The 25175-nt window shown below is 35.2% G+C and overlaps 1 protein-coding gene across 4 annotated transcripts in view; it reads left to right on the top strand.

Moving 5' to 3' along the window:
- The window catches only part of LOC106881375 (YTH domain-containing family protein 2), an 81867-nt gene that overhangs the window by 25920 nt on the left and 30772 nt on the right, over positions 1 to 25175 (top strand). For 3 of the 4 annotated variants that reach the window (XM_052967530.1, XM_052967531.1, XM_052967529.1), the window contains 5 exons: positions 9000 to 9024; positions 10204 to 10271; positions 14028 to 14066; positions 15788 to 15853; positions 18922 to 20259. In XM_052967530.1, coding sequence (XP_052823490.1) covers positions 9000 to 9024; positions 10204 to 10271; positions 14028 to 14066; positions 15788 to 15853; positions 18922 to 20259 — 1536 coding nt within the window. The remainder of the gene's footprint in view (positions 1 to 8999; positions 9025 to 10203; positions 10272 to 14027; positions 14067 to 15787; positions 15854 to 18921; positions 20260 to 25175) is intronic. The other variant, XM_014931739.2, reaches the window with a different exon arrangement.

Raw genomic sequence — 25175 nt, 5'->3', positions numbered from 1 at the left:
GGGGGGGGGGTACTGGGAAGCATAGTAGAGAAAAGAGAAATCAGTACCATGGTTGGCTGAGATTGTACTTCATGGGATAATATCTGCTACTACTGGTGAGCTTGGTCTCAATCAAGGCTGCTAATTCCAGAAAGCAGCAAATTAATTAATAAAACGAGTGCTCAGAGAGCGCAAACTTCCGCCAAGGCAACACCAGCGTCCTCTCAACGATTAGCCAGAGATGATTTTTAAAATGAGAATATCTGAAATAAACTCAACCAATCTCACAGATGAGAATACTAAAAATTAACCTGACCACTCTCAAAAATTAAGTTATAAAAAAAAAAAAAACAGGGAAAATAATCTAGAATCCTTGTCAGGTACCATATCTTTATGGGGTTGATGTCATTGACTCAGCCTCTCCCTCAAAATTTCAGCCCTTGTGCCTATAGTAGAAAGAATTATTATTTACTTATCAGGTGTCATCATCATAGTTTTAACTTCACTTTTCCAAGCTTGCATGAGTTGGATGGATTTTCATGAGCCAGATTTTCCACAACCAGATGTCTGTCTTGTTTCCAGGTAAGGTAATAATTCCCCACGACCTGATGTGTCTTGGCAGGCTGGAAACAAAGGACACCGCTTGCATGAGAGTGACACTTGCTTACGGCTATCCCATGATATCAGATACACACACACACTAATATATGACGGGCTTCTTTCAGTTTCCATCTACCAGATTGACTCACAGAGCTATGGTGGAAGACGCTTCCCCAAGGTGCTATGCAAAGGAACTGAACCCAAAACTATGACCGTGGGAAACAAACTTCTTACTACACGGTTATGCCTGCACCTAAGTGGGAATTAAAACTGGGTTGTAATATTTAAGCTTGCTATTTCTTTATTCTAAGATTAATAACATGATAATGGAGAAAATGGATCTCCATTAGGTTTGTGATGAGGATTCAGTTGTTTGAGCATTTGAATTATCTGCTCATAGAATAAGTGTTCTACACACACACACACACACACACACACACACGTGTGTGTATATTGTTTGCTTTTATATTTTTCCATACTAGTATGGATTAGACAAATTTATTATTGATTTCAAATTTTAGCAATTTCGGGGTGGGGTAAATCAATCACATTGACCCCCAGTACTCAATCAGCACTTATTTTATCAACCCTGAAAGGATGAAAGACAGTTGACCTCGGCAGCATTTGAACTCAGAACATAAATATGAACAAAATGCTGCAAGACATTTTGTCCGACATGCTAACAATTCTGCTGGCTTGCTGCCTTAGACAAATATATCATTGAGGCCTTGTTTTACAGCTAAATTCTCTTCCTTTTGCTAACCCTTCCAAGTGAACTCTTATTCTACACATCTTTGAAAGCACAAAGCCAGTGCTTGAATTGTTGAGAGTAGAAATAGCAAAAAGGGTCACTGCTTTTAGTGAAGCGAATTTTTCTCTCTCCAAGAAGCACAGATGTGAACATACATGTACACACATGATAGATTTCCATACAAATTCTATCACTTCTGCTCAGAAGACATTGGTTGCTCTGAGGCCATTCAGGTACTAAAGTCTGAAACCATATAGTTATGAAGTGAACTCTATATCGACACAGCTGTCCCATCGATATTTCATTTTACTTAGTTGTGATAATTTGAAAAGATCCTTTTTTTTTACAACAGCTCAGTAACCAGTTTTATGATTTTGTTGAAACCCTTACACAGGTTGTAAGGTCGTCTTAGGAAATAGTGAATGTGAGAAAATACTGTTGCAGATATTAAACAAGCTCTTCAGCTGTTAAGGTATTGAAATTATGCATGGTTGGCTAAATTCTTCTCTGGTCACTGTTTTCACATGCTCGTAATCAAGCTTTAAGTTATTAATCAATGGTATTAGTAATATCTATTATTTACCTAGTTTCAGAAACACTAATCTATCTCTTATCAGTCTGCCTTTGTATGTATCTGTCTATCTGTCTGGCTTTGTATGTACCTGTCTGTTTATCTCTCTATATATACGTATGTACACCAAGTTTTAAGCTTCTAATGTGAAATTCTGAAATATCAACTTAATGCATTGTTGTACATGAAGACCCTTCTTATAGGTTTTTGTTTTCATTGTTTCACAAGTATGGAATAGAAAACCTTATAACCATTTTGTGGTCTCACCAGCATTTTATTTAGATAAAGGTGTCTTTGTTTGATATGCAGGTAGATATTAAATATGTCACTAATTGAACAATTATATTGATAGCATTTGGGCTAATAAAATAAATAGAAAAGGAGGCATTTTTTTAACTGCGTTCTCTATTAATATTAAAAAGATAATTAGAAACTGGTCACTGAAAGATAAATGTCGAACAAAATGCCATAGAGCTTATCCTTTTGTGCAGTAATTAGTTTTGTTATGGCATGTGTTTAGTCTGATTACCCTTCTTTTATAAGGAATTTGAATAATGATCTTGGTGTTGGGGGTTAGAGATCTGGATTAGATTGTTTATTTACTTGATAATATTTGCACCTTGGAAGGTTGTGAGCTGGCAGAAACGTTAGTAATGGTGGGCGAAATTCTTAGCGGTATTTCGTCTGTCTTTACGTTCTGAGTTCAAATTGCCTTTCATACTTTTGGCGGGTTGGTAAATTAAGTACCAGTTGCGTACTGGGGTCAATCTAGTTGACTAGCCCCTCCCCCAAAATTTCGGGCCTGGTGACTAGAGTAGAAAAGGATATTTGCAACTTGGGTGAGTGTCTTCCACTACAGTTCCAGGCCAAACAAAGCATTGTGAGTAGATTTGGTAGATGGAAACTGAAAGAAGCCTATCGTATATGTAAATGAGTGTCACTGTCATACAAACAATGTTGTTTATTTCCAATGTCCTGCGAAAACATTACCTTGTTTCGATGTAGGCAAAGGTTGAGACCGGAAGGGCATCTGGTTGTAAATTATCTACTTCAATAAACTCTGACCCATACAAGCAGGCAAAAGGGGACATTAAAGTGATGATTTGCATGTTGAGAGCAGTGCCTGCAACAACATTGATGTTAAACTGTATCTGCCCAAATTGGTGGCATTTCCTTTGGATAGACATCCGGTGAATTTCATGAATGGGCAGCTGCTAATCTTCTTTGAAAGAATTTTGGCCAGTCCTGCACATACATTTGCATAGCTGCATGGTTCCCCTTCACTGAGAGAATCCCTGTTCAGTGTCGGTGGTATTTCAGCTTAGCACTGTTGGCTAATAAAGCAGTCTTCAGGTTACATTACAAGTAAACTAACTCCATATTGTCTCAGACATTTGTAAAGCTCATGGTGCTTTTGCTCTAACTTTTGGACTAAATCTGAACACGACAACAAAGTATGAAACCATGTTTACAATCTATTTAGGTGCAGGCGTGGCAGTGTGGTAAGAAGTTTGATTCCCAACCACATGGTTCCAGGTTCAGTCCCACTGCACAACACCTTGAGCAAATGTCTTCCACTGTAGCCAGAGGTTGACTAAAGCCTTGTAAATTAATTTGTTAATTTGGTAGAAACTGAAAGAAGCCTGTTGTACATATGTGTGTGTATGTATGTTTGTCCCTCCACCACTGCTTGACAACCGGTGTTGGTGTGTTTACATCTTCATCGCTTGCAGTTCAGCAAAAGAGACCGATAAAATAAATACCAGGCTTAAAAAATTAAGTATGGGGTTGATTCATTGGCTAAAATTCTTCAAAGCAGTGCCCCAGCATGGCCTTTGTCTAATGACTGAAGCGAGCGAAAGATAAAAGATTCATTTATTTAGATGATGCTATCTTTTCATTTTGTTATAGTTTGGATTGAACCTTTATTCTGTTACATGTATATTAATACACATAATACTGAATTTTTTTCAACTAAATAAACAAGAGGAAATTTTGTTCCATTCTAATTATTATTCATTTTTAATGTGCACCAAAATTTGTTACAATATGTTAGGATTCCATTCACAATTTTGCAGTTATGCTCAATACTCACATACATAGAATTTTGTTACGTTCTTAGTCCCACCATCACCACCACAACCTACATTTCCTAAGAATATTGTTATGCGATCCTACTTACTGTACTTCATAATGTTAAGTGCACCAGACAAGTAGAGTTGGATAGTTTAGAGCATGTGAGCACTTTTAGTTATTTTTTTCTTTACAGATGTCCATTGAATCCAATGATGACCACCTATTCCTTCATAGTAGATCCTTTGGCTCCACCTTTAAATCTACAATGCTTTTTGAATTTGGTATGCAGAAACTTTACCAAGTCTGCTGTGTGTGTGTGTACACATATATCTGCAAAGTCCTGCCTACTCACTTTCCTAGTTTGTCCGTCCCAACTCACTTCTCACCTTATTTACCTTGAGATACCACCTGGACACCTCATCACCACTATTTACTTCTTTGGAGATACTGTTGATTCGTTTAGGAAATATCAACAACCAGTGTTTGGAGGTTTTGTTGTTTCATTTGAGGACCCTCATCAAGCTATCCAATCTTTCTTTCTTTCTCTCTTTTGTAATTAAGGTATAGTGTACTCTGAATTAGATCTGATGTCCCTGGATTGAGGTTTGAGGGGAATTTGTTGCTGCTTTTACAGGCTGAATGTCCTGCAAAGCTTCTCTTGTTGGCTTGTTTGCATTTTTAAAAATAAATTCCATTGCTTTAGAACTTTTCTATGTACTCCTCTTGTGGTTCCCTCGGACTAGACAATAGAGGTTAATTATGTGTAAATTAATGTGGTTAATATTTAATTTAAATTGTTGCAGGACAGTTGTTATAAAGGAAAACTAAGGTGGATGCTCTGGTTTCCAGAAATTATTCATACAACTTAATTTGAATTCATTAACGATTTGTTCATCAACTGTTCTATGATACTACTGTAAATTGCAATTCATGGCTGATTTGGTATCGGTTTTATTAATTATAAAATTGCTTAAAATTTCTTCCTCTTTCATAATTGTGGGTGTTTGCTGACTTTAATAGATCTTATATTTAAATGCAGTTGAAAAATTCAGTGTTGTGCATTTATAATTCTATGGAGAGGTAATTTTTTTTTATTTTTGGATACATGCCTGTATTATTAAACGCAGCAAAACTGACTGTTTGTGTTAATTGGTTGTTTAACAAGATAAGATATTAACCATTTTCGTGGCCGTTTTCGTGCGGGTGACACGTAAAAGCACCCACTACACTCTCTGAGTGGTTGGCGTTAGGAAGGGCATCCAGCTGTAGAAACTCTGCCAAATCAGACTGGAGCCTGGTGTTGCCATCCGGTTTCACCAGTCCTCAGTCAAATCGTCCAACCCATGCTAGCATGGAAAGCGGACGTTAAACGATGATGATGATGCCAACCCGTCTGATTCTATGAAACGCATTCCCTGTTTTAAAGTGATCCTGATTGAAACCTTCCATCAAATGTTCCTGCTAATTTATATTCCAAACATCAGCTTAATAAATGAGTTATTTTAATAACTTCTTCATATTTTAAAAATTTATTGAACCGTGTTTTTTTAACAAATATTGTTACAAAACAATTAAAAAGTAATAAAGAAAAAATTCCTCTTTGTTTAGACATAGAGCTGTGGAGGCGCGTGGCTTAGTGGTTAGGGTGTCAGCATCATGATCGTAAAATTGTGGTTTTGATTCCTGAACCGGGCGACGTGTTGTGTTCTTGAGCAAAACACTTCATTTCACGTTTCTCCAGTCCACTCAGCTGGCAAAAATGAGTAACGCTGCGATGGACTGGCGTCCCGTCCAGCTGGGGAGCACATATGCCATTGAAACAGGGAGACCGGGCCCATGAGCCTGGCTAGGCTTTAAAAGGGCGCATTTATTTTTATTATTTTAGACATAAAGCTACATGATTGCAGTCCCTTTTTAAAACTTAAAATTACATTTTATATTCTGGAGTATAATAGCGTATAACCTGCCCAGTAGATGAAATAAACATTGGAGATTACTAGGAGGTATTATTGCAAGTTCTTCCTCTGAATCCATCACAAAGTTGCAATCCCTTCTGTATCATCAGCAAATATATTAGGGTCACAAATGTTTTGCTCCTTAGCTTGTAAATTTTCTCTCAGTGGGGCACAAGGGCTGGATTAGTCTTTACCTGTCAATATATTATTCTCTTTTTAAATGTTATTGTTTTGTTGCATCAGCTTCTTTTATATAATGGATTATATTGGTAATGTAGCTTTTGGAGTCACATCTAGTGCTGCTGCTCATTTGAACACTGATTTATATATATATATAGTTCATTGTGCTTTTCCTTCTCCACGAGGTAGTGATAGCTATCCTGAAAGTCTACTGATCAACTATTACATGTCTCATGAGTGTAATAGTTTATTTATTTATCCTACAGTAAATAGTTGGCTGCCGATAAAAGGAAAGCACCATTATCTATATGTGTGTCAGCCTCATTGTCTGGAATAGATGCTAGATCAGCTGGAAATATCCTCTCTGACATAGTGACATCTTTTTCAAGTGGAAAGAGATGAAATCCTTGTTTAATACAATTAAATGAAGCACCAGCCCCATGGATCCTCATGTGGCAATGGAAAACATTTACATGATGGGAAATGTTTATTTTTGAAACATATCGCTTCTAGATCTATATAAAAGAATTGATTTGACCAATTTTGAATTCAAGACCTTGTTACACTTATCTATGACAAACATTTTCTCATTTTGGCGTTGTGCACTTGAGTTACTTGTCCTTTTTAAAATCTATATAATACTTATTTCCTCTCTCTTTCTCCCCCCCATTCCTCTCTGTCTCCCCCTCTCTCTTTCACACACGCACACACCCCCTCAGGAATGTAGGCATGAAATTTTTTGCACATTCCATTCTGTAAATCATTCCAGAAATAGTTGTTATCCAATGTATATTTACCACTCATATTTTTTTAATATAATTTGGACAGAAGTTAAAAAGGTTGCATGTATAAAATCTCTTTCAGTTAAAGTAACCTCATTACCATTGGTTTCTTTTGCTTGTGTGTGTGTGTTTATTTTTTGTAGTATATATTACCTTAAGTTTTCCATAGTGTACCTCTAACACTTAAATTGGTGCCGTTCATTTAGAACTTTACATTTATCTGTTCATATCACATGTCTGCTATTACAACCAGTATGTTTCTCTCTCTCGAATATATCAAATGATATGACCAGTTTCTTAATAATGTGCTTTTCTATAATTACAACTGGCATCATTATGTGGGCCTTGTATACAATGCATCAAATAAAAGTTGTGAGAACCAGCCGTAAAATCCCTGCCAAAACAAACACACAAGTCTGGTGAAGGCTCCTGCCTGGCCAGCTCCTGTGAAACCGTCCAACCCATGCCAGCATGGAAGGAGGACGTAAAACGATGTCCAAGGCACATGTGCATGCATGTGCAAACATACACACACATGAATTTGTAACCTTTTGTTGTTGTTTTTTTACTTGTTTCAGTCATTAGATTGTGGCTATGCTGGGACACCACCTGGAAGGGTTTTAGTTGAACGAATTGACCCCAGGACTTTTCTTTTATTAAAGCCTAGCACTTATTCTATCGGTGTCTTTTGCCAAATTGTTAAGTTACAAGAATTTAAACACACCGACACCAGTTGTCAAGCTATAGTGGTGATGGGGGTGCAGGTACAGGCACAAAGACACACACACGCACACACAGGTGTTTGCATGAATATATATATATATATGTAACAGCCTTCTTTCAGTTTCCATCTACCATATCCACTCACAGGGCTTTGGTCAACCTGAGCTATATTAAGACACTTGCCCGAAGTGCCATACAGTGGGACTGAACCTGGAGCCATGTGGTTGGAAAGCAGGCTTCTTACTACACAGCCATGCCTGTAAACTTTTTGAATGCCAGTTTATATACATTAAAAATATGGCATCAACTTGTATATATTCTTATTCCCAAATTAAATATAACTCTTGAATATTTAGTTCCATCTTGTAAAATTGTTGTTGGTGAAACATTTTCTTATTTTTTTATTGCCCACAAGGGGCTAAACATAGAGGGGACAAACAAGGACAGACAAAGGGATTAAGTCGATTACATCTACCCCAGTGCGTAACTGGTACTTAATTTATCGACCCCGAAAGGATGGAAGGCGTAGTCGACCTCAGCAGAATTTGAACTCAGAACGTAGCGGCAGACGGAATACCACTAAGCATTTCGCCCGGCAGGGTAACATTTCTGCCAGCTCACCACCTTGAAACATTTTCCACTTATTTATTGCTTTTAATACTGTTAATGGTGCTTCAGTAAGCTGGTAAGAAGAATGATACATTGGATCTTAACAAAAAGATTGTCTATATCGAATATTTCTTATTATTTATCATCTCTTTCGGAATAGAAAAATAAAATATTGGTTTAGGGGATTACATGCTCACACACACACCTACACAAACACACCTTTCATATGTCTGTAGTAGCGGAACTGTGTCCTGTCAACAATAGAACACACACACACATACACATTGCTTAGTTGTTTAAAAACCAAACAGTCAACTTAACCCCCTTTTGTTGCCATATTTCAATTGAAATACACTGTCTTTGGTTCAGTTATTTTGAAACTATTGAATAATTTAGCAAAATAATCTGTTTTATACTGGTTCCTGGAACATGAATTAACTTGAAGTTTTGAAGGCAGGTTTTAATTTAGATCACTTTAAAACAACCAGCTCTGGTTTCAGGTAGGTTGGTATCAAAAGGGTTTATAAAAAAAGAAAATCTTTTGTCCAAACAAGCAGAAGTAATATATCTGAAACGCAACTATGTATATATTTTTTATTTGAAAAGATCTGAATAGTTTGCATCTTCTGTTGGTTCTTGTATGACACAAAGTGGTTCCTTTAAATCATGATGCATTATGCTTAATGACTAAATGTTATGTTAATCTCTTGTCCTTTCATTTTCTAATAAATATCTTTCATTTTTTTTCTCCAACATTGTCCATGAAACACCAGAGAGCAAAAGGTCAAGCAAATCAAGGTATTTAATTTCTTTTCTTTTTCTTCTCTCTCTCTCTCTCTCTCTCTTTCTCTCTCTCTCTCTCTCTCTCTCTCTCTCTCTCTCCTTTTCAAGCATCAGTGTTTTCTTTATGTTATTATTATTTTGAGTATTGAAATATTGTTTCGTTTGATTTGACACAAGGCCTTTTGGGTTCTGTTTTTCTTTATGAGAAATGAAGCATTGTTTTCCTCAAAAGATGTTAATTAGTAGCTTAAATGAAGTGGAAATTACTTTACCATCTGAAATTGTGTCAAGATCTTTGGTCTTGGCTCACTGGGAGCTTGCTTCTATTAATATTTCCCCACCCCCATACAAAAAGAATGAACCCTGGAGTCCTGTGCCTGTGATAGAAATTATTTTTGTTCTAACATTGTAGCCATTGGGAATAATAGAAGGGATTAATTAATTGAATAAGCTGAGAGTGTATTAAATCTATCTTTCTACAGGTTGGTAACCTTATATTGGTGTAGGAGATTAGTATTATTATTATTATTACTATGGTGAGCTGGCAGAATCATTAGAGTGCCAGTCTTCCGTTTGCAAGCATGGAAAAGTGGGCATTAAATAATGTGAATGATTTCAGTCATGAAGTTTTGAACTTGAAGCCGATGTGGTCAGAAATCCATTACTTTAACCCTTTAGCATTCAGATTACTCTGTCAAATGTAATGCATATTTATTCACGTTGTTTTGAATTACTCATGCGTTATCCTGTAGCTTTCAGTGTTGTGATTGTTTATTTTTAGAATGATATTGTAGGGTAGGTGTCAGAGGTTTGATCTGGCAAATTTGAACATAAAACAGAATCTTTGGTGGGCCTGATGTGGTCAGTCAAACTTACAATGTTTGTTCCTCGAATTTACTCCGAATTTTGGAAATCCATCCGAGAAATTCTAATGGATTGCATGAGATGTAAATGTGAGATTGACTGGTTGACTGGACAATTTGTCATTGAATATAAATACACTATCTCTTTCATTAAAAGGACCATCTTCAAATTTAATGACTTTTTAATAGCAATAAACAGTATTAAGATTCATTGTAAAATTGTTTTGTCTCTCAGTGATGTTCAGATGTAATTCATTAGCATTTATTATTCTGCTGCATTCTTTTCCAGTTTACCTAATAACAATAAACTGTTTTTTTTCAATTTTTCCAGTGGCCAATGGCTCAGCAAAAGAAGTAAAAAACGAGGACTTCGATCATTATTTGCATCAACCTCAACAAGTAAGCATCGTTTTGGATGTTATTTTGTTTGCAACCTTGAAAAACAGTTTTATTTACATTGTACAATTATGATTCATACATTATTGCTGTTTATTTATATGCTTTAATATATGTTTATTATCATTATTATTATTATTATTATTTGATACTTGCCTCTCTTTGGGATGCAACATGGCAGAATGATTAAAGAAGTTCACATTGCAATCACAAAGCCCTGGGTTCAGTTCCACTGCAGAGCATCCTGGACAAGTGGTTTTTTTTTTCACCAAAGCTTTATATTTGATGCATAATTTGTGAGTGAAATGGGGGAGATGGAAACTGCCAGAGCCTGCTGGATGGATTGTACCTGTAATTCAACAAAGTCTAATTTTGTCACATTCTGCATCTCGTTGATTCTGCCTGAAACATCCATTAAGAGTACATGTATATGGAATACTCAGCTAATGCTAATTACTCACCTTCAATGAGTAAATTATTCCATTGGTTGGCAAACAAATTACTCATTGGAATTGGAGATCGACTGATTTGTCTGCCTTAAACCCTGTTCATTGGCTGTGTTGCGATCTGAGGCACTTTTCAGGAAACTGGGTGACTGGCTCTGAGTCCTATGACTTGGAAAGTAGTGTCTTAAATTTACTCAATTTACTGTTGGTAATTTACATAATAAAAAAAAATACTTAAAATGGTATCATGATGTTATTGGTTGTGTAATCTTGTGATTAAGAAGGGTAAATCCTGATTTTTATTATTATAGCTTGGTTTTGTTTTTTTAATTTTTTTTTCTATTCAATAATACAATATTCAAAAATAACAATAACAGCCGAGGATGAAAAATTGTTCGGTCAATGTAGCAGGGGACATGGTTACATTGCAATGACATGAAAGCTTGGTGGACGCCCACAGTTGAGGTATCTGAAGAAGAAACTGACACAGCTTCAGAACATTATTAAGTTCACAGATGAGAGATAACAGGATTTGAGCATTTGTGGAAATTTACTGTATTGTTGACCAGTCCAGCCTTATACCAGAACAGAGAAAAAGCACCCTAAAACCATGATGAGGACATGGAGATTTTAAATAACTGTATTTTTTGAAATTTATTTTCATTCTCAGTTTCATATTTGCAATGTGTTACGACAGCTACTGTTTTTATCATTGGTTTGTATATTATAAGAAATCAAAAACTGAAAAGCTAACTTTGATTCCACTTCATTTGGGTTAGTGAGTAAGATTATAGATGACATTTATTAAGCTCTGGCTAGCATACTTTTCCATTTTGTGAAGCATCTGATGTTTTGTAAGTGTAATTATGTAAATCTCATTCGGTTGCGCATACTATAGGAGTCACAAGGCGCTGCTCCATGTGGTCTCACAGTTTCCATCTAACTAGGAATATTAGGGTCTCATCCACTGTCTTGTATTCAAGATTCTCTGCATGACATCCTGCTAGTTCAAAGCCAGGAATCTGATCTGTTTGGTCCTGCCGATAGCTAAATCCTTGCCCTGCTGCCAACGCTTCAATTTATTGTCGTTACGGTTTTGTCTGTCTCTTACCCTTTGACTTGTCTGGCCTGGTAAAACCTGCCTGAAGATTTTTTTCCCTCCAGCATTGCTCTCCAGGTCAATGGAGCATACAGGCACTTCACCACAACAAGGTACTTGTTGAATTGGCTGTTGACGACACAGTAGTTCTTCTGCCCTTTGATGGGTCTTATTTTTCGTCCTGCAGGGTGTCCAACAATCACTCTCCTCACCAAGCAAGCTTGATGGGGTTGCCAGTTTAGTCGCCGATGACCCAACCATGTGACAGGTGTTACCAGTAGCGCTCAAGAGCGACCTGACAAAAATAATGTAAAATAAGTCATTAAGAACTTGACCAGTTTCGTATTTGGGATCAGGCTATGATAAAGTTCAAAATATAATTTTAACTTGTCAAAGATGTATGTATGTCTCTAAGAGGTTTCAGGAAAAATATTACATCTGTTGAATTTGGTAACTTGTAATTTTGTAATTTTTGTGATAAAATAAGGAATAAACAGATTAATATATTAATGTGTGATGCTTAGACATACTTCTGAGTTTAATATGAATTCAAAATGTCAGATAGCTTCCACTATAGACTTGCTTATTTCTCCAAAAGAAGCAAGCCATGGTTGGTCAACATATTTATTCTTTGGTAAATAATTGTATTATCTGTTATCAGGAATTATAATTCCATTTTGCACGAATCTTCATTTCTCTCTTTATTTTATTTTCTTATTTAAAAAAATTTTTTTTGTTTGTTTTTCTAGTCAAATTTTATTCTAACTATATTTTGCTATTGGACAAATCTTCAGCTTAATTAGTCAACCGATCTGTTGTTCTTTCACATTCCCTTTGTATTGAGTATGGATGATGTTCCTTCTCTCTCAGTCTCTACTCTATGTTGTATGTGTGCAGAAGTTAAAGTTATGTTTCCATTGAGTAGCTTTTGTAATAAGCAGGAAACTGTTGTGGATGTGCATTTTTTGTCTGTTGTCTTAGCTTAAACTTGATTTGACATGAATTGACATGTTGTTGCATGACTCCTGTGGCAGTGAACGTTTTTTAATCTTTTTTATTATTATTATTATGAGCATAGATCCTTAATGAAGAAGTAGCTTAAATGTACCGGAAGACTTAAATAATTAATAATCTGTTATAAATATTTCCTTTCCATAATCTGGACATTCTTTATCAGATTTTTTTTTCTCTATAATTAGAGTAGGACAGTCAGCTAGGGAAAGTCTATTTGCAATTTGGGAAACCGAAACTATTTTGTACTTAGATCAACATGCACTCATTTTATATATAATCTGATTGGTTTTTACCCTAGTATGCTACGATGTAACCTGCTTAAAAAGAAAAAAGAGAATAGGGTGAGCAAGAAGTATGGGTTTGTTGAGGATCTAACACCTTTTTGTGTTTGTATGATTTCAAAAAAGCAACTATTTTAATGTAATTCTGAATCCTTAGTAACCTATTATCAACAGCCAGTTTTTTTCTTTACTAATGTATTAGTAAATCTACTATTACACTCATGAAATGTGTGTAATAGTTGATCGTTTGAGTTTTGAAATCGGTATTAGTTCCTCAGAGAGAAAAATACCAGTAAAAATTTATTGCAAAAGTGCATGAAATTGGAGGGCAAAAAATAAAAAGAAAATATTGGTTGGATAAAAATTCCTTTCACAGAAGGAAACAACCACTCAATTCCTTACCCTTTTTCGTCTTCGACACCTATCTCATGAGTGTCTGTTATAGTTTATTCATTAATCCTTTTGTAAATATGTAATTGGCTGTCAATGATAGGAAAGTACTGATGTTTCGGTTATTAAAATTCTTTGTTTGTTTAGTTAAATGCATTGGCTTCAAGACAGTATCAGACTGGATGACTATTTCAGCCAACTCTTTTGACATCAAATACTACAACAATTGACTTAAATTTTACCATTAGGTTATGGATCAATAAAATAACTCCCAGTTATAAACTAGATTTGATTGAATGATGAACCTTTTTATGAAAATTAGGCCTGGGCCTTGTGAGGTGGAGGGTTCATATTATTCCTTGATGTCTGTTGTTTGCTCTGGAGGTTCAGGGGAAAGTTAAACCATGCATTGTCATTATATAAACTGAAATTAACTAATTACATTCATGTCTCTTCCCTTTGCTTATCCTTCATTGATATATGTGTTTTGTTGTTTTGTAATTTAATATTTAATATTTTGTTTTTATAGGACTCAGCTTATCTGCGAAGTTGTCTCCAGTCTAACCAGGTTAGAATGATTTCTCTTATTTTGTATTATTATTATTACTATTTGTTGTGGGAACAGTGAAGAACTGAATATAATGCTTTGCAGTATTACATTCAGTTCAGATACTGCTGTGATTGATATTGTACCTCATCTCATCAAGCCAGGGTCATTAGAATAAGCACCAGGCAATGTAATGCAGTCAATATATCTAACTACACTTTTCACACAAAACATAACCTTGTGCCAAAACTATTATTATGTAGTTTTCATTTCTTCAATACCTTAATTTTTTTTTTTGTTTAGAAATGGTACTTGTCTTACAATCTAGTAAACACTCTTGTCTCCAGGCAATGAAAATTCCTCCAGGATTTTGAACTTGAGAGACTAAATTTGATAGACCAGTATCTTATTAATGTGTGGCTGTCTGATTTTTGCTATTCTATATTGTGGTAACTTTAAGCTAAACTTAAAAGAAGAAAAAAAATGGTTGGAAACGGAGAGAGGACAAAACTTTAGAGGCAGGCAAGGGCATGAGTTGGTTGAATGGCTAAACTTCTTGAGTAATAGCCTAAAGATACTTTTATTAAAGTGCTATCATTTTGTAATGTGATTTGCTTGGAATTATTTTATCTGAAATTAGTGTTATTCTGACACCATGTGTAAGTGGTTGCAGAAACAGCTTCCACACAATGCAACAGCTGCTCTTAGTTATTTATGTGAGTGTTTCAATGTGCAGAAACAGCCAAACACCTGCAGGCTTGAACATAAAAAAAAAAACAAGTACTAATGATTGATGTTAGGGGTCATATATATGCGGAATATATATATATATATATATATATGCAGAAAACTTGTTAGAAAGTGGCTGAGTTCCTTTTGTGTATTGGGCCTCTAGAGGCAGTGGCCAAGTTCTTTTCGAGTGTTGGGCCTCACAGAGGCAATGACCAAGACCTTTGGCATTATGTCATGCTTGAAGAAGACCCATTAAGCCAAGCAAAATTGCAGTTGTGGCAGATGCTGGTGTCATGCAAATGCCACCCATGCCAGTGGTACGTAAAAGCACCCATTACACCCTCAGAGTGGTTGGCATTAGGAAGGGCATCCAGCCACTGAAAACCATGCCAAATCAGACTGGAGTCTGGTGCAGCCCTCCAGCTGGCCAGCCCTGGTCAAACCGTCCAACCCATGCCAGCATGGACAATGGACGTTAAATGATGATGATAATGATTATTTAGTTTTTTCAGGACACTGAAAGTACCAGATTGTGATGCCAAACTGGGTGCTAACCTTAAATATTTGTTAAGTATTAATGAGGCTTTAGTTAAAAACAAAATAATCATTTATTTTGTACGTGAGCTAGGGAGGAACGAGACCCAAGTACATTGATTGACTTGTGATCTAGAAGTCGAATTCTTTTTCTCTCTCCTCTCCACCAGGCATATTTTGTTTAGCTAACCTTGTTCAAAAGGAATTAATCAGACCATCAAGAAAGTATATTTGTAATTAGTCACTTTGCATCTATCTCAGGAAAAGTTTCTTTCCTTAGGTTAAAGTTTAAGTCCTTAAACTCCCTCATTCTGTTACTCACATGCACATACTTACTAACCTCTTGCTCATACAAATATCATAGCTTTAGATGTTCACATTATCCATAAGGAATAATTTACCAAATTTGTACAATTGATATTAGGCAGGTTCCCCTCCATATTATGTCCCAATATGTTTATTTTCATCCTCTTTAGCATTCAAATGGGCCAAATTTGGCTGTGATCAACCCAGTGGCACTTGTTCAAACCAGCCATAGCCAGGTTTGTTGGCATGTTATTTTTGCTAGCAAGAAACCCTACCACCACCACATCACACTGGAACATCATAGTTTTCCTTGAATCATCAAATTTATATCAATCTTATAAACCTATCCTAACACCGTTAGTATTTTGGTAAATACTAAAGGGTTAACTGAACAAGTTGTCAAACCTACCGTCGTCCTTATTTCATGCTCCTCTGGTCTGTACTCTAATTTTGAGATAAAGTTATGAACTTAGTTTTAAGCTCTCCAGGCTGATCAAAAACGAACTCAGCAAGATGTTTCTGAGTTGATGAAACGGATGAGGAACTTAATGGCAGCCAATGCTCTTTGCAAATGGTTGCAATAAAATGATGATGATGATGATGGTGGTGGTGGTGGTGGTTTAGGTGAAATATGATTGCTGAATTTGCTGATGTATTACCTTGTGCCTTAAAATTTGCTTGTCATGTGTCAGTCTACATGCCAAAATGATTGATATCCTGCGTAGTGGTCTTAGTGATTGTTCAATCAACTTCCTGTCTTTAGCTTCATACTAATCAATGAAGATTTAATTTTGTTTTTGTTTTTTTTTTGTTTGTTTCTTGTTTCTGTTCTATAGTTGAGTCTAATGTAGAGCAAACTGAATCGTTTGTCTAATATTGCTTATCTTACATCGAACTATGAACTCACGTGTGCAAGGAAGGGAAAGAAACACCTTTCAACAACACGAAATAGCTACAACAGTGTTATTATGGAGTCTGCTATTTAGGAAGTTAGTGTTTGCAGAGATTTGTCTGATAGCAATAGTTTTGTGAGGCCTGAAGTGTAATGACATTCATGCCTATTTTTCTTTTTTAAATAAACGACTAAAGTAAAATATTTTGGTTTGGGAAATGAAACTAGGTTTTGTGTCTCATGCTGAAACCTCATCATGGCATTAGCTACTTGTCTAATATTATAGACATATGGCTCTGGGATTAAGAAGTTTGCTCCATAATGACAGGATTCTATATACAACCTGTGACATTCTCTGCTAGTATCTTCTATAGTCTCAGTGTGACAAAAGCTTTGTCAGTAAAATTTGATAGATAAACTCTGGGATTTTACCTTCTGTATAGGCCTTTACAACAGAATCAGTTCATCAAAAACAGATAACACTTTATTTGGTTACGTCCCTTTATACCAAGACCGCTTTTCCTCCACATTACTAGTTGAAAATATTGGAGTTGATAGAATCAGTTAAAATTCGTAGGTGTAGTCGATGGCTTAATAGTAAAAGACTTGAAAGAGTTAATTTTGTAGAAATACAGCCTATTTCCTCCTAGTCAATATTATTGGTGCTTATTTGTTTATTAACTTTAGAGTTTTGCAAGTTGAAGATATCTTTATCATTGGCCTCCAATAGATTATTTTATCATTTATTGAAAGCCAGGTTGTACTCCATAGGGAAGGAAAATTTCCATCATTCACTTGAGTCTACAGAAATCGGAAGAAAAGGTTGTCGGAATTTTCTTTGGAGCGACTACACTTTTCCTTGCATACAAACAGCAGTGGATTGTAAAGTGTCTGATAAAATGCTGGAATGTCAGTAAAATATGTTTGGATTAGTCCCCCATCATCAACTGTATCCCTCCCTGACACTTACAATGCAACCTTACACATTGGGAAAAATGTTTTACGCTGTTTAAGTGCTGTTTATACATAAAATACAATATATCCATTGCATGTGCACATTAATTCTAGAATATAATCAGCGAAAAATCATTTACTTGACAAATAAGCATTGAACTTGCAGTCTCCAAACCCAAGTCCCTTTTTTGATGAAATGTAAACTTTCTATTGTTTCCTCTCCCAGTTACTAAACTTGGCTGACTGATTATGCCTATCTTTTCCTCCTTATTACTTTGTGTCTTGCTCTCTCTAGACCCTGTACTAATCACTTTGCTTCATTTAAATTTTCTTTTCTACAACCCCATCTGACTTACGTTTTTTTTCCTCCTCTAACCACTAACTTGCATCCATTCAAACTGAACATTAACCACATAAATAAAGACTTCCTAATTTATTTATCTCTTATTTTCCCAATCTAGAAGAATTGAAAATTATGGGTAACATTTCTGCTACTAAAATTAAATAAGGATGGAAAAACTCCTGTCATATTCTTAGATTTGATATATAATTGTGGCAAAGATATGAAGGCAGAATCATTTACCCACAAAATTTTTGATTTGCTGCCTACATTAGGAACAATTATTTTATAATTTCTCATTGCAATATCATTCCTTTGGATAAAACTTTCTCTCAGACATTACCTCTATAAGGTTTCTCTTTTGCTGGAAATAACAACCAAATTGCCTTCAAGCCATTTTAATGTTTTCAAAAGATAAAGAAACACACATTGAATAACATGCAAACAAAAATGGGATCATTATATTTGAAATACCCTTCATCATAGATGTGCTTGATTGGGGCTGACCAGGAGCTAAATAAGTTCTAGTGTAGTTCAAATCTTACTTCTATAGAGGATTCAGTGTTAAATACATTATTATTATTATTATTACTGTAAAAGATTGTTTTCAGTTTCACATGGTATCAAGAAAACATTTTTGTTTTAATTTTTTTTTTTTTTTTACTGAATTTTCTACCAAACACTAGAAAAATTATACATCACACTTTTATTTCTTGGATGAGTTTTAATTATCTTCATCACAAATAGTACACCAATACCTGGAGTAAAAATTTATAAAATTTATTTTCTGTGAAACACACACACACACACACACATTCCACTTCCACTCTGTACTGTACTAACTTCCTTTAAATGCACTTTACCATCTGTAGTGTCTTAAAACCATTCTAGAAGTAATGTGGGATTTGTAATTGCCACAAATATTGTTAGCAAAATAACTGTATTAAGACAGTGATTGTAATATTTATTTCTGCATTTTAAATTTTATATTTATAAGAAAATTTTTTTAATATTGTTAGTGTGTGTATGTATATATGTTTATATATGATTAACTAATACATTGTATTTTTCTCTTTTCTTTCTCTTTTCATTTCGGTTACTAATGGATTACTTCTCAGGGAGGATATGGAACAGGTCCCATGTCAAGTCCAGGAGTCTCGGATCAATTTCTACCAAGCTACTACAACCAACCAATCTCCTTCCCTTATTTGGGACAAGGGGTTGGTGATGCAACATGGTCAAGTGGAAGAGATGCCAACGTGTTCCCCCTTGGGGGCTATGACTACAGCAGCGTCTTTAGTGGATTTGGATATGCCCAATTTGGTTGGGATTACAATGGCAGCGACTATTGGAATAATGCCACCCGCAAGGATTACTATGGCACTGATATGATTTCTTCTGATGGCTATGGGCCGATGAATGGAGAGCAAGATCGTGACACTGTGAACAGTGTTGAGCAGGGGCTGAAGGGCATGAGTATCACTGGAGAAAAGAAGTTGTCAGATGGTGTTGGAAATGATTCTGTGCAGGCAGGTGTGATTGATGGATCTATTCAAGTCGGTCCACCTGGTTCGGCTGGGCCATCTCCACCACAGGGGCCAAAGAAAACCTCTTGGGCCGCTGTAGCTAGCCAACCAGCTCGGCCTCAGCCGCAGATTAAAGCACGTGCTATGCCCCGTGCTCCCATGACATCAAAGTGTATGGACATTGGTACTTGGGATAACAAGAACAATAACAACAGCAAGCAGGCGAATCAAGGGAGACAAGTATGGAGTGCACCTCGTCGTACTATGGCAGCTTATAACAACAGTGCTCCATCAGGCAACTCCAGTCCACCTTCAGCTAATGTTGGTAATGCAGGATCTTTGAATGGACCTCCATCTTCTCCTAGTTTACCTCACCCAGTTTTGGAAAAGCTGCGATCTGTTAATCAATATAATCCAAAAGATTTCAATCTGAATCCTAAAGGGGCTCGCTTTTTTATCATAAAAAGTTACTCTGAGGATGACATTCACCGATCAATAAAATATAATATTTGGTGCAGCACTGAGCATGGTAATAAGAGACTGGATGGGGCTTACAGAGAAAGAGAGGGCAAGGGTCCTGTATACCTTTTCTATAGTGTCAATGGTAGTGGACATTTCTGTGGTATGGCCCAAATGATGTCACCTGTGGACTATTCCACCAACAGTGGAGTATGGGCCCAAGACAAATGGAAAGGTCAGTTTGAAGTGAAATGGATTTATGTGAAGGATGTGCCAAATAGTCAATTGCGACACATTCGCTTGGAAAACAATGAGAATAAGCCAGTCACCAACTCAAGGGACACTCAAGAAGTACCACCAGAAAAGGGTAAGCAGGTGCTGAAAATCCTGCACAATTTTCGGCACTCAACGTCCATCTTTGATGATTTCGGACATTATGAGAAACGACAGGAGGAAGATCTTACCAAAAAGGTGAGTATTCCCATTAAAACACACAAACACAATAAAACAAAACAAAAACAAACAAAAAAAATAAACATACACAACAAGTATATTGAAGTGGGGGTGGTGACACACAAAAGATTCCATTTTTTTCTTTAGTTTTTGATCTTTCTGTATTCTTGAAATTTGTATTGCATATCTTTTTGTATACTGTATTTGATGACATACACGGTGCACAAATTATCCCAAATCTCAGAATATCACCTTGCATCTTATATGCAAAGTTGGGCCATCTGTAATTTTATCCTTGATGCTCACTACTATAGGCTAATTTTTGTCCAACCTGACTCCAGAATATTTACTGAAAAATTATTATTATTATTAATTGTACTGTAAAAGGAATTACCCTAACAATGGACTGGCACTGTTTGTTTGTACCAGCTAATCCATTATGTCTAAATATTGTAATTTCTTGTTATATGTTTTCAACTGTACTCCTAACTTCTTATATCGAATAATGTTTTCTGCTATAACTATGCTATTTTGTAAAGTACTACAAGATTGGTTTAAATATTACATGCTTTAAAAACTTTTTCCCTGAATATCTGATATGCTCTGCATCTTTTATGCCATCAAATATGGTAATTCAGATTATTTTTAAATGTATTTTTATCAGTCAGCTGAAATTCATTTTTAAGTGAATATAATGTCTGTATTTTCATATTTGTGTAACATGCATTACAAACCCCATATTCGTACAATTGAAATTACAAAGCATGAGTTTGTAATTCCAATTAGGTAAACATTATACAAATATACCAGTCATATATTTTCACATGTCTGTTGGTGATATTTTATTTGTGAAATTATTGGTGATATTTTATTTATTATTTTTCCAAATGAAAATACATAAAAATGAACTCACGATGAGTTACAAATTAAATCTGAATATGCACATTAATATAACATCCCTTATGCTATTTTTTGACCCATCATAAAATGCCTGTGTTCAATGTATCAGTTGTATGTGTGTGTGTCTGATTGCTTGTACAGACTGGTGATATAGAGTTCAATATAGAGAGTGCTTATATTATTTTATACTTGAGAATGCATCATTGAATCAAGGGTCTAGAGTTTCATGCAAACACACTTGTTGAAACTTCTCAGTTTATGTGTATTTGCATAAATTTCAACCCTTGGTTCGTGTCTATAATAAAATAGTTTGTGTGTGACAAACACTAATAAATAAATAAATAAATAATCACTGATTAATTTCATAAATATTGACTAACTCATAAACAGCATTCTTTTCAATTACATTGTGCATATATATTTTCAATTGAATCCATTCATGTGTATGTCGGTATTTAAATAAGAATCAACAGATTTTTCTTTTGTGTATAGTGTAAAGAAAAATAACTGTGAAATCATTCTCTGTTGTCAATATATATTATTATTATGATGCAGCAATCCTTTTTTCTCATGAGATATGTTTTTAACCTGGTATATATCCGAGTTGAATTATAGTGTACATTAAGATTTGCAGAGATTGGTGCTGGTTTGCATCTAAGCCTTTCCAAAGCATTTTCATAAGTTTGTCCTAAATGTCCATTGTTCTTTTCAAACTTGCCCTTATTTCATATGTTCTGAATAATATAATATTTTTAAGTCCCATGTTACTGTGGTGCTGGAAAAAAATATTGGGTATGTGTGTCATATATGGTAGTGCAAGGACACCAGTGTAATACGTCCTGTGTGCCATATGTGATAGGCAAAGGGTGAAGTGCAAAAAATACAAAAGTTGACCATATGAAAAAGAAGTCTTTGATGAAGGGTCCTGTACATGGTTAAACTTTTCCTTTTCCTCACACCAAACTTATATATATATTCCAATGTCAAACTCAGATTATTTCTGAATGAATGAGACTAGATCCTTGTTGCCAAATGACTGAAATGGTAGTATTCTGTTGTAGCCAGTGATGTCTTTTATGCTGGAAACAGCATAACTTTTCACAATCAGTAAAATAATTAAGCCATGTACTGGCTCAGATTAGTTGTCTGTGCATTGTTACTAACAAATTTGTGGTTTTGTTTCAATGTGAGAAAATCCTTTGTTATTGTAAAATTACAAAAATGATAGTGTCAGACTTAACAGTCAGCATCAAATTTGCTACTTTTCTCTGAGATTAATAAATAACTATTAGGTATATACAATACAATTGGTTTAAATCAACTATACTCTTTGAGGTTTTGTACCAGCATGAATACCACACACACACACACACACACAATGTGACTGGTTGAGAGAGAGAGAGAGAGAGACAGACAGACTTCGTGTGATATTAAGTTTTCCCCTTGATTGAGTTCAAATCCATCTGGTTAATACATTTAACAAATTATAGTTCATTATTTTATGCTTTAAATTGCTGTGAATATTCTACACAAGTATACAGCTTATATTTTATGTATTGACAGTAGAAAAAAATGTTTTTTAAATAGTGATTTACTTGGAAGTTAATCTTGTAAAAAATCTTAATTTTTAAAAATTTTTTGTAGGAACCTAAATAATGTTTAAAATCAGCTTATTGTGTCATATTTTAAAAGAAAGCAATAAAGCTATCTTGTGGGGGTCCTTCCAAATCTTGATTACTGAATATACCCTTTGATAAATCTCTCTCTATCGTCATGGGTGAGGGGGCCAACAGTGTGCCGTGTCTGCTCATGAATACACTGGCACCTAAAACAATTAGCAAAAGCATGGTACATGTTACTGAACCATTCTCACGTGATGTCTGGTGGTAATTGTGTACTTATCACTGAACACTTTTGCACATTGGTTTTATATCATTGATGGTTCCCATGCTTTTATTAAATCCATCAAAGAATTTTCTAGTTGTTATTTAGCTCCAAGTAAACATTTACCATTTGCGTTCCAACCAGATCATCTCATCTTTTTCTGGTTCGGCACATCTTGAACAATATAATCTGATGCAGCCCTTCTTTTTGTAACACAGAAGGATATAGTTCTATATTTAAGAGATGAGGAATTATTTACATTATTTACATTATTTACATTTGACGGATATTCGTCCTCATCTTGTTTGTTGTTAACACAACGTTTCGGCTGATATACCCTCCAGCCTTCGTCAGGTGTCTTGGGGAAATTTCGAACCTGGGTTCTCATTCCTATTGATGTTACTATTATTATTATTATTATTATTATATATTATTATTATTACTATTATTAATCAGGTCGCTGCCGTGAATCGAACTCGGAACCTTGGGGTTAGTAGCCCGCGCTCTTAACCACTACGCCATATGCCCTGATTAATAATAGTAATAATAATAATATATAATAATAATAATAATAATAGTAACATCGATAGGAATGAGAACCCAGGTTCGAAATTTCCCCAAGACACCTGACGAAGGCTGGAGGGTATATCAGCCGAAACGTTGTGTTAACAACAAACAAGATGAGGACGAATATCCGTCAAATGTAAATAATGTAAATAACAGAAGGGTATGATTTGATAGAAGTGCAACCACTGGCATGCTGAGTTGCTATGGCAAAGGCTTCCTCATTGGCTCATAGAATATCTAGTTGTTATAGCCATTGTTCTAGTCCCGTTCTATTACTCATAAATAGTGATGCTGTATATTAGAGCATATGTCTGTTTTGAAGGGTTCTGATGCAGGGATTCTGTCCATTATATTAACCTGTGATGTACAGATGTGGCAGCTATTTTGAGTAAGGTAGCCATCAAAATGTACATGATGTATTTAATCTATAATACTCGTTTCTAACATGGTACAAAGCTAAAAATTTGTAATGGGGGAAGCCTGGTCAATTAATTTTCTCCTGATTGGTACATAAAAACATTAAAAGTTGATTTTATTGTGGTTTGAACTTAAAATTTACACAACTAAATACCGCGGGATATTTTGATTCCTCATTCTATCACTCTTGCTTTCCACCTCTTTCGTTGTAAAGCCTAGTGAAACGGTATTACATTTTATTCTTTAAACTTATTGAGTAAAATGACTGTAAAATTGCATCATCTCACAAAGAGCATTGATCCAGATGAGATAACAGTATTTCTTCACATATTTCACTTGTCTTTTCTTACTTCTGTCACATGGCCAAAAGGCTTTCTATGTATACATTTAATTTTTTTTTTCTTTTTTTTCTTCTTACATTGTCATTTTACATCTTTTTCCCCATTTCCCTCATAATTCCTTTTTACTGTTCATTCCGGAGACCATCTTTTTTTTTTTCTACTTGTTTTTTTCTTCTTTGTGCTCACCTTTCATGTCCACTCATTTATATATATACTCCAGCAACTGAACAGCATTATCAGGTGTTGAAATTATGATGATTTTTTGTTTTTTTCCCCTATTTTCCATATGCTCCTTTGTTGTTATCGTGTGTCACATTTTATTATTTCTTCACATAGTCACAATCTGTTGTTAATGTTTACTCTCCTGTTGATTTTACAATGTCCATCCCGGTCCTGTTAAAATTATATTTTCGAGTATATCCGGGGGCTATTCTGAATTTGAATGTAGTGATTTGTTGAAACAGCTGATTGGCATTTTCCATTTTCTACTACATTCCACTCAGATGAGAGGCCTTGTCTTGCAACCTTACTAATGCTAGTGCCACGAAAAAAAGAAAGAAAAAAACCCACCTAGTACATTTTATAAAGTGGTTGCATTTTGGTGCTGCTGAATCAATGCTGACTTATTTGACATCAGATGTTTCAGTGTTTCTCTTATTCTCATCCTGCATTCCCCTCTCTTTATGTGTATGAGTATCTAGTTATGTTTGTATGTGTCTCTCACCCTCTCCATCTTTTGTTTATATTTCTTTATGTGTGTGAGTGTGTTTGCCGCCAGTGCTAAAAAATACTATTGACAAAATAATTTCAATGTCCAGTCAGCTG

The sequence above is a fragment of the Octopus bimaculoides genome, chromosome 4, assembly GCF_001194135.2.
Source record: "Octopus bimaculoides isolate UCB-OBI-ISO-001 chromosome 4, ASM119413v2, whole genome shotgun sequence".
NCBI classification, from domain to species: Eukaryota; Metazoa; Mollusca; class Cephalopoda; order Octopoda; family Octopodidae; genus Octopus; species Octopus bimaculoides.
This window is presented reverse-complemented; position numbering and strand designations above follow the sequence as displayed.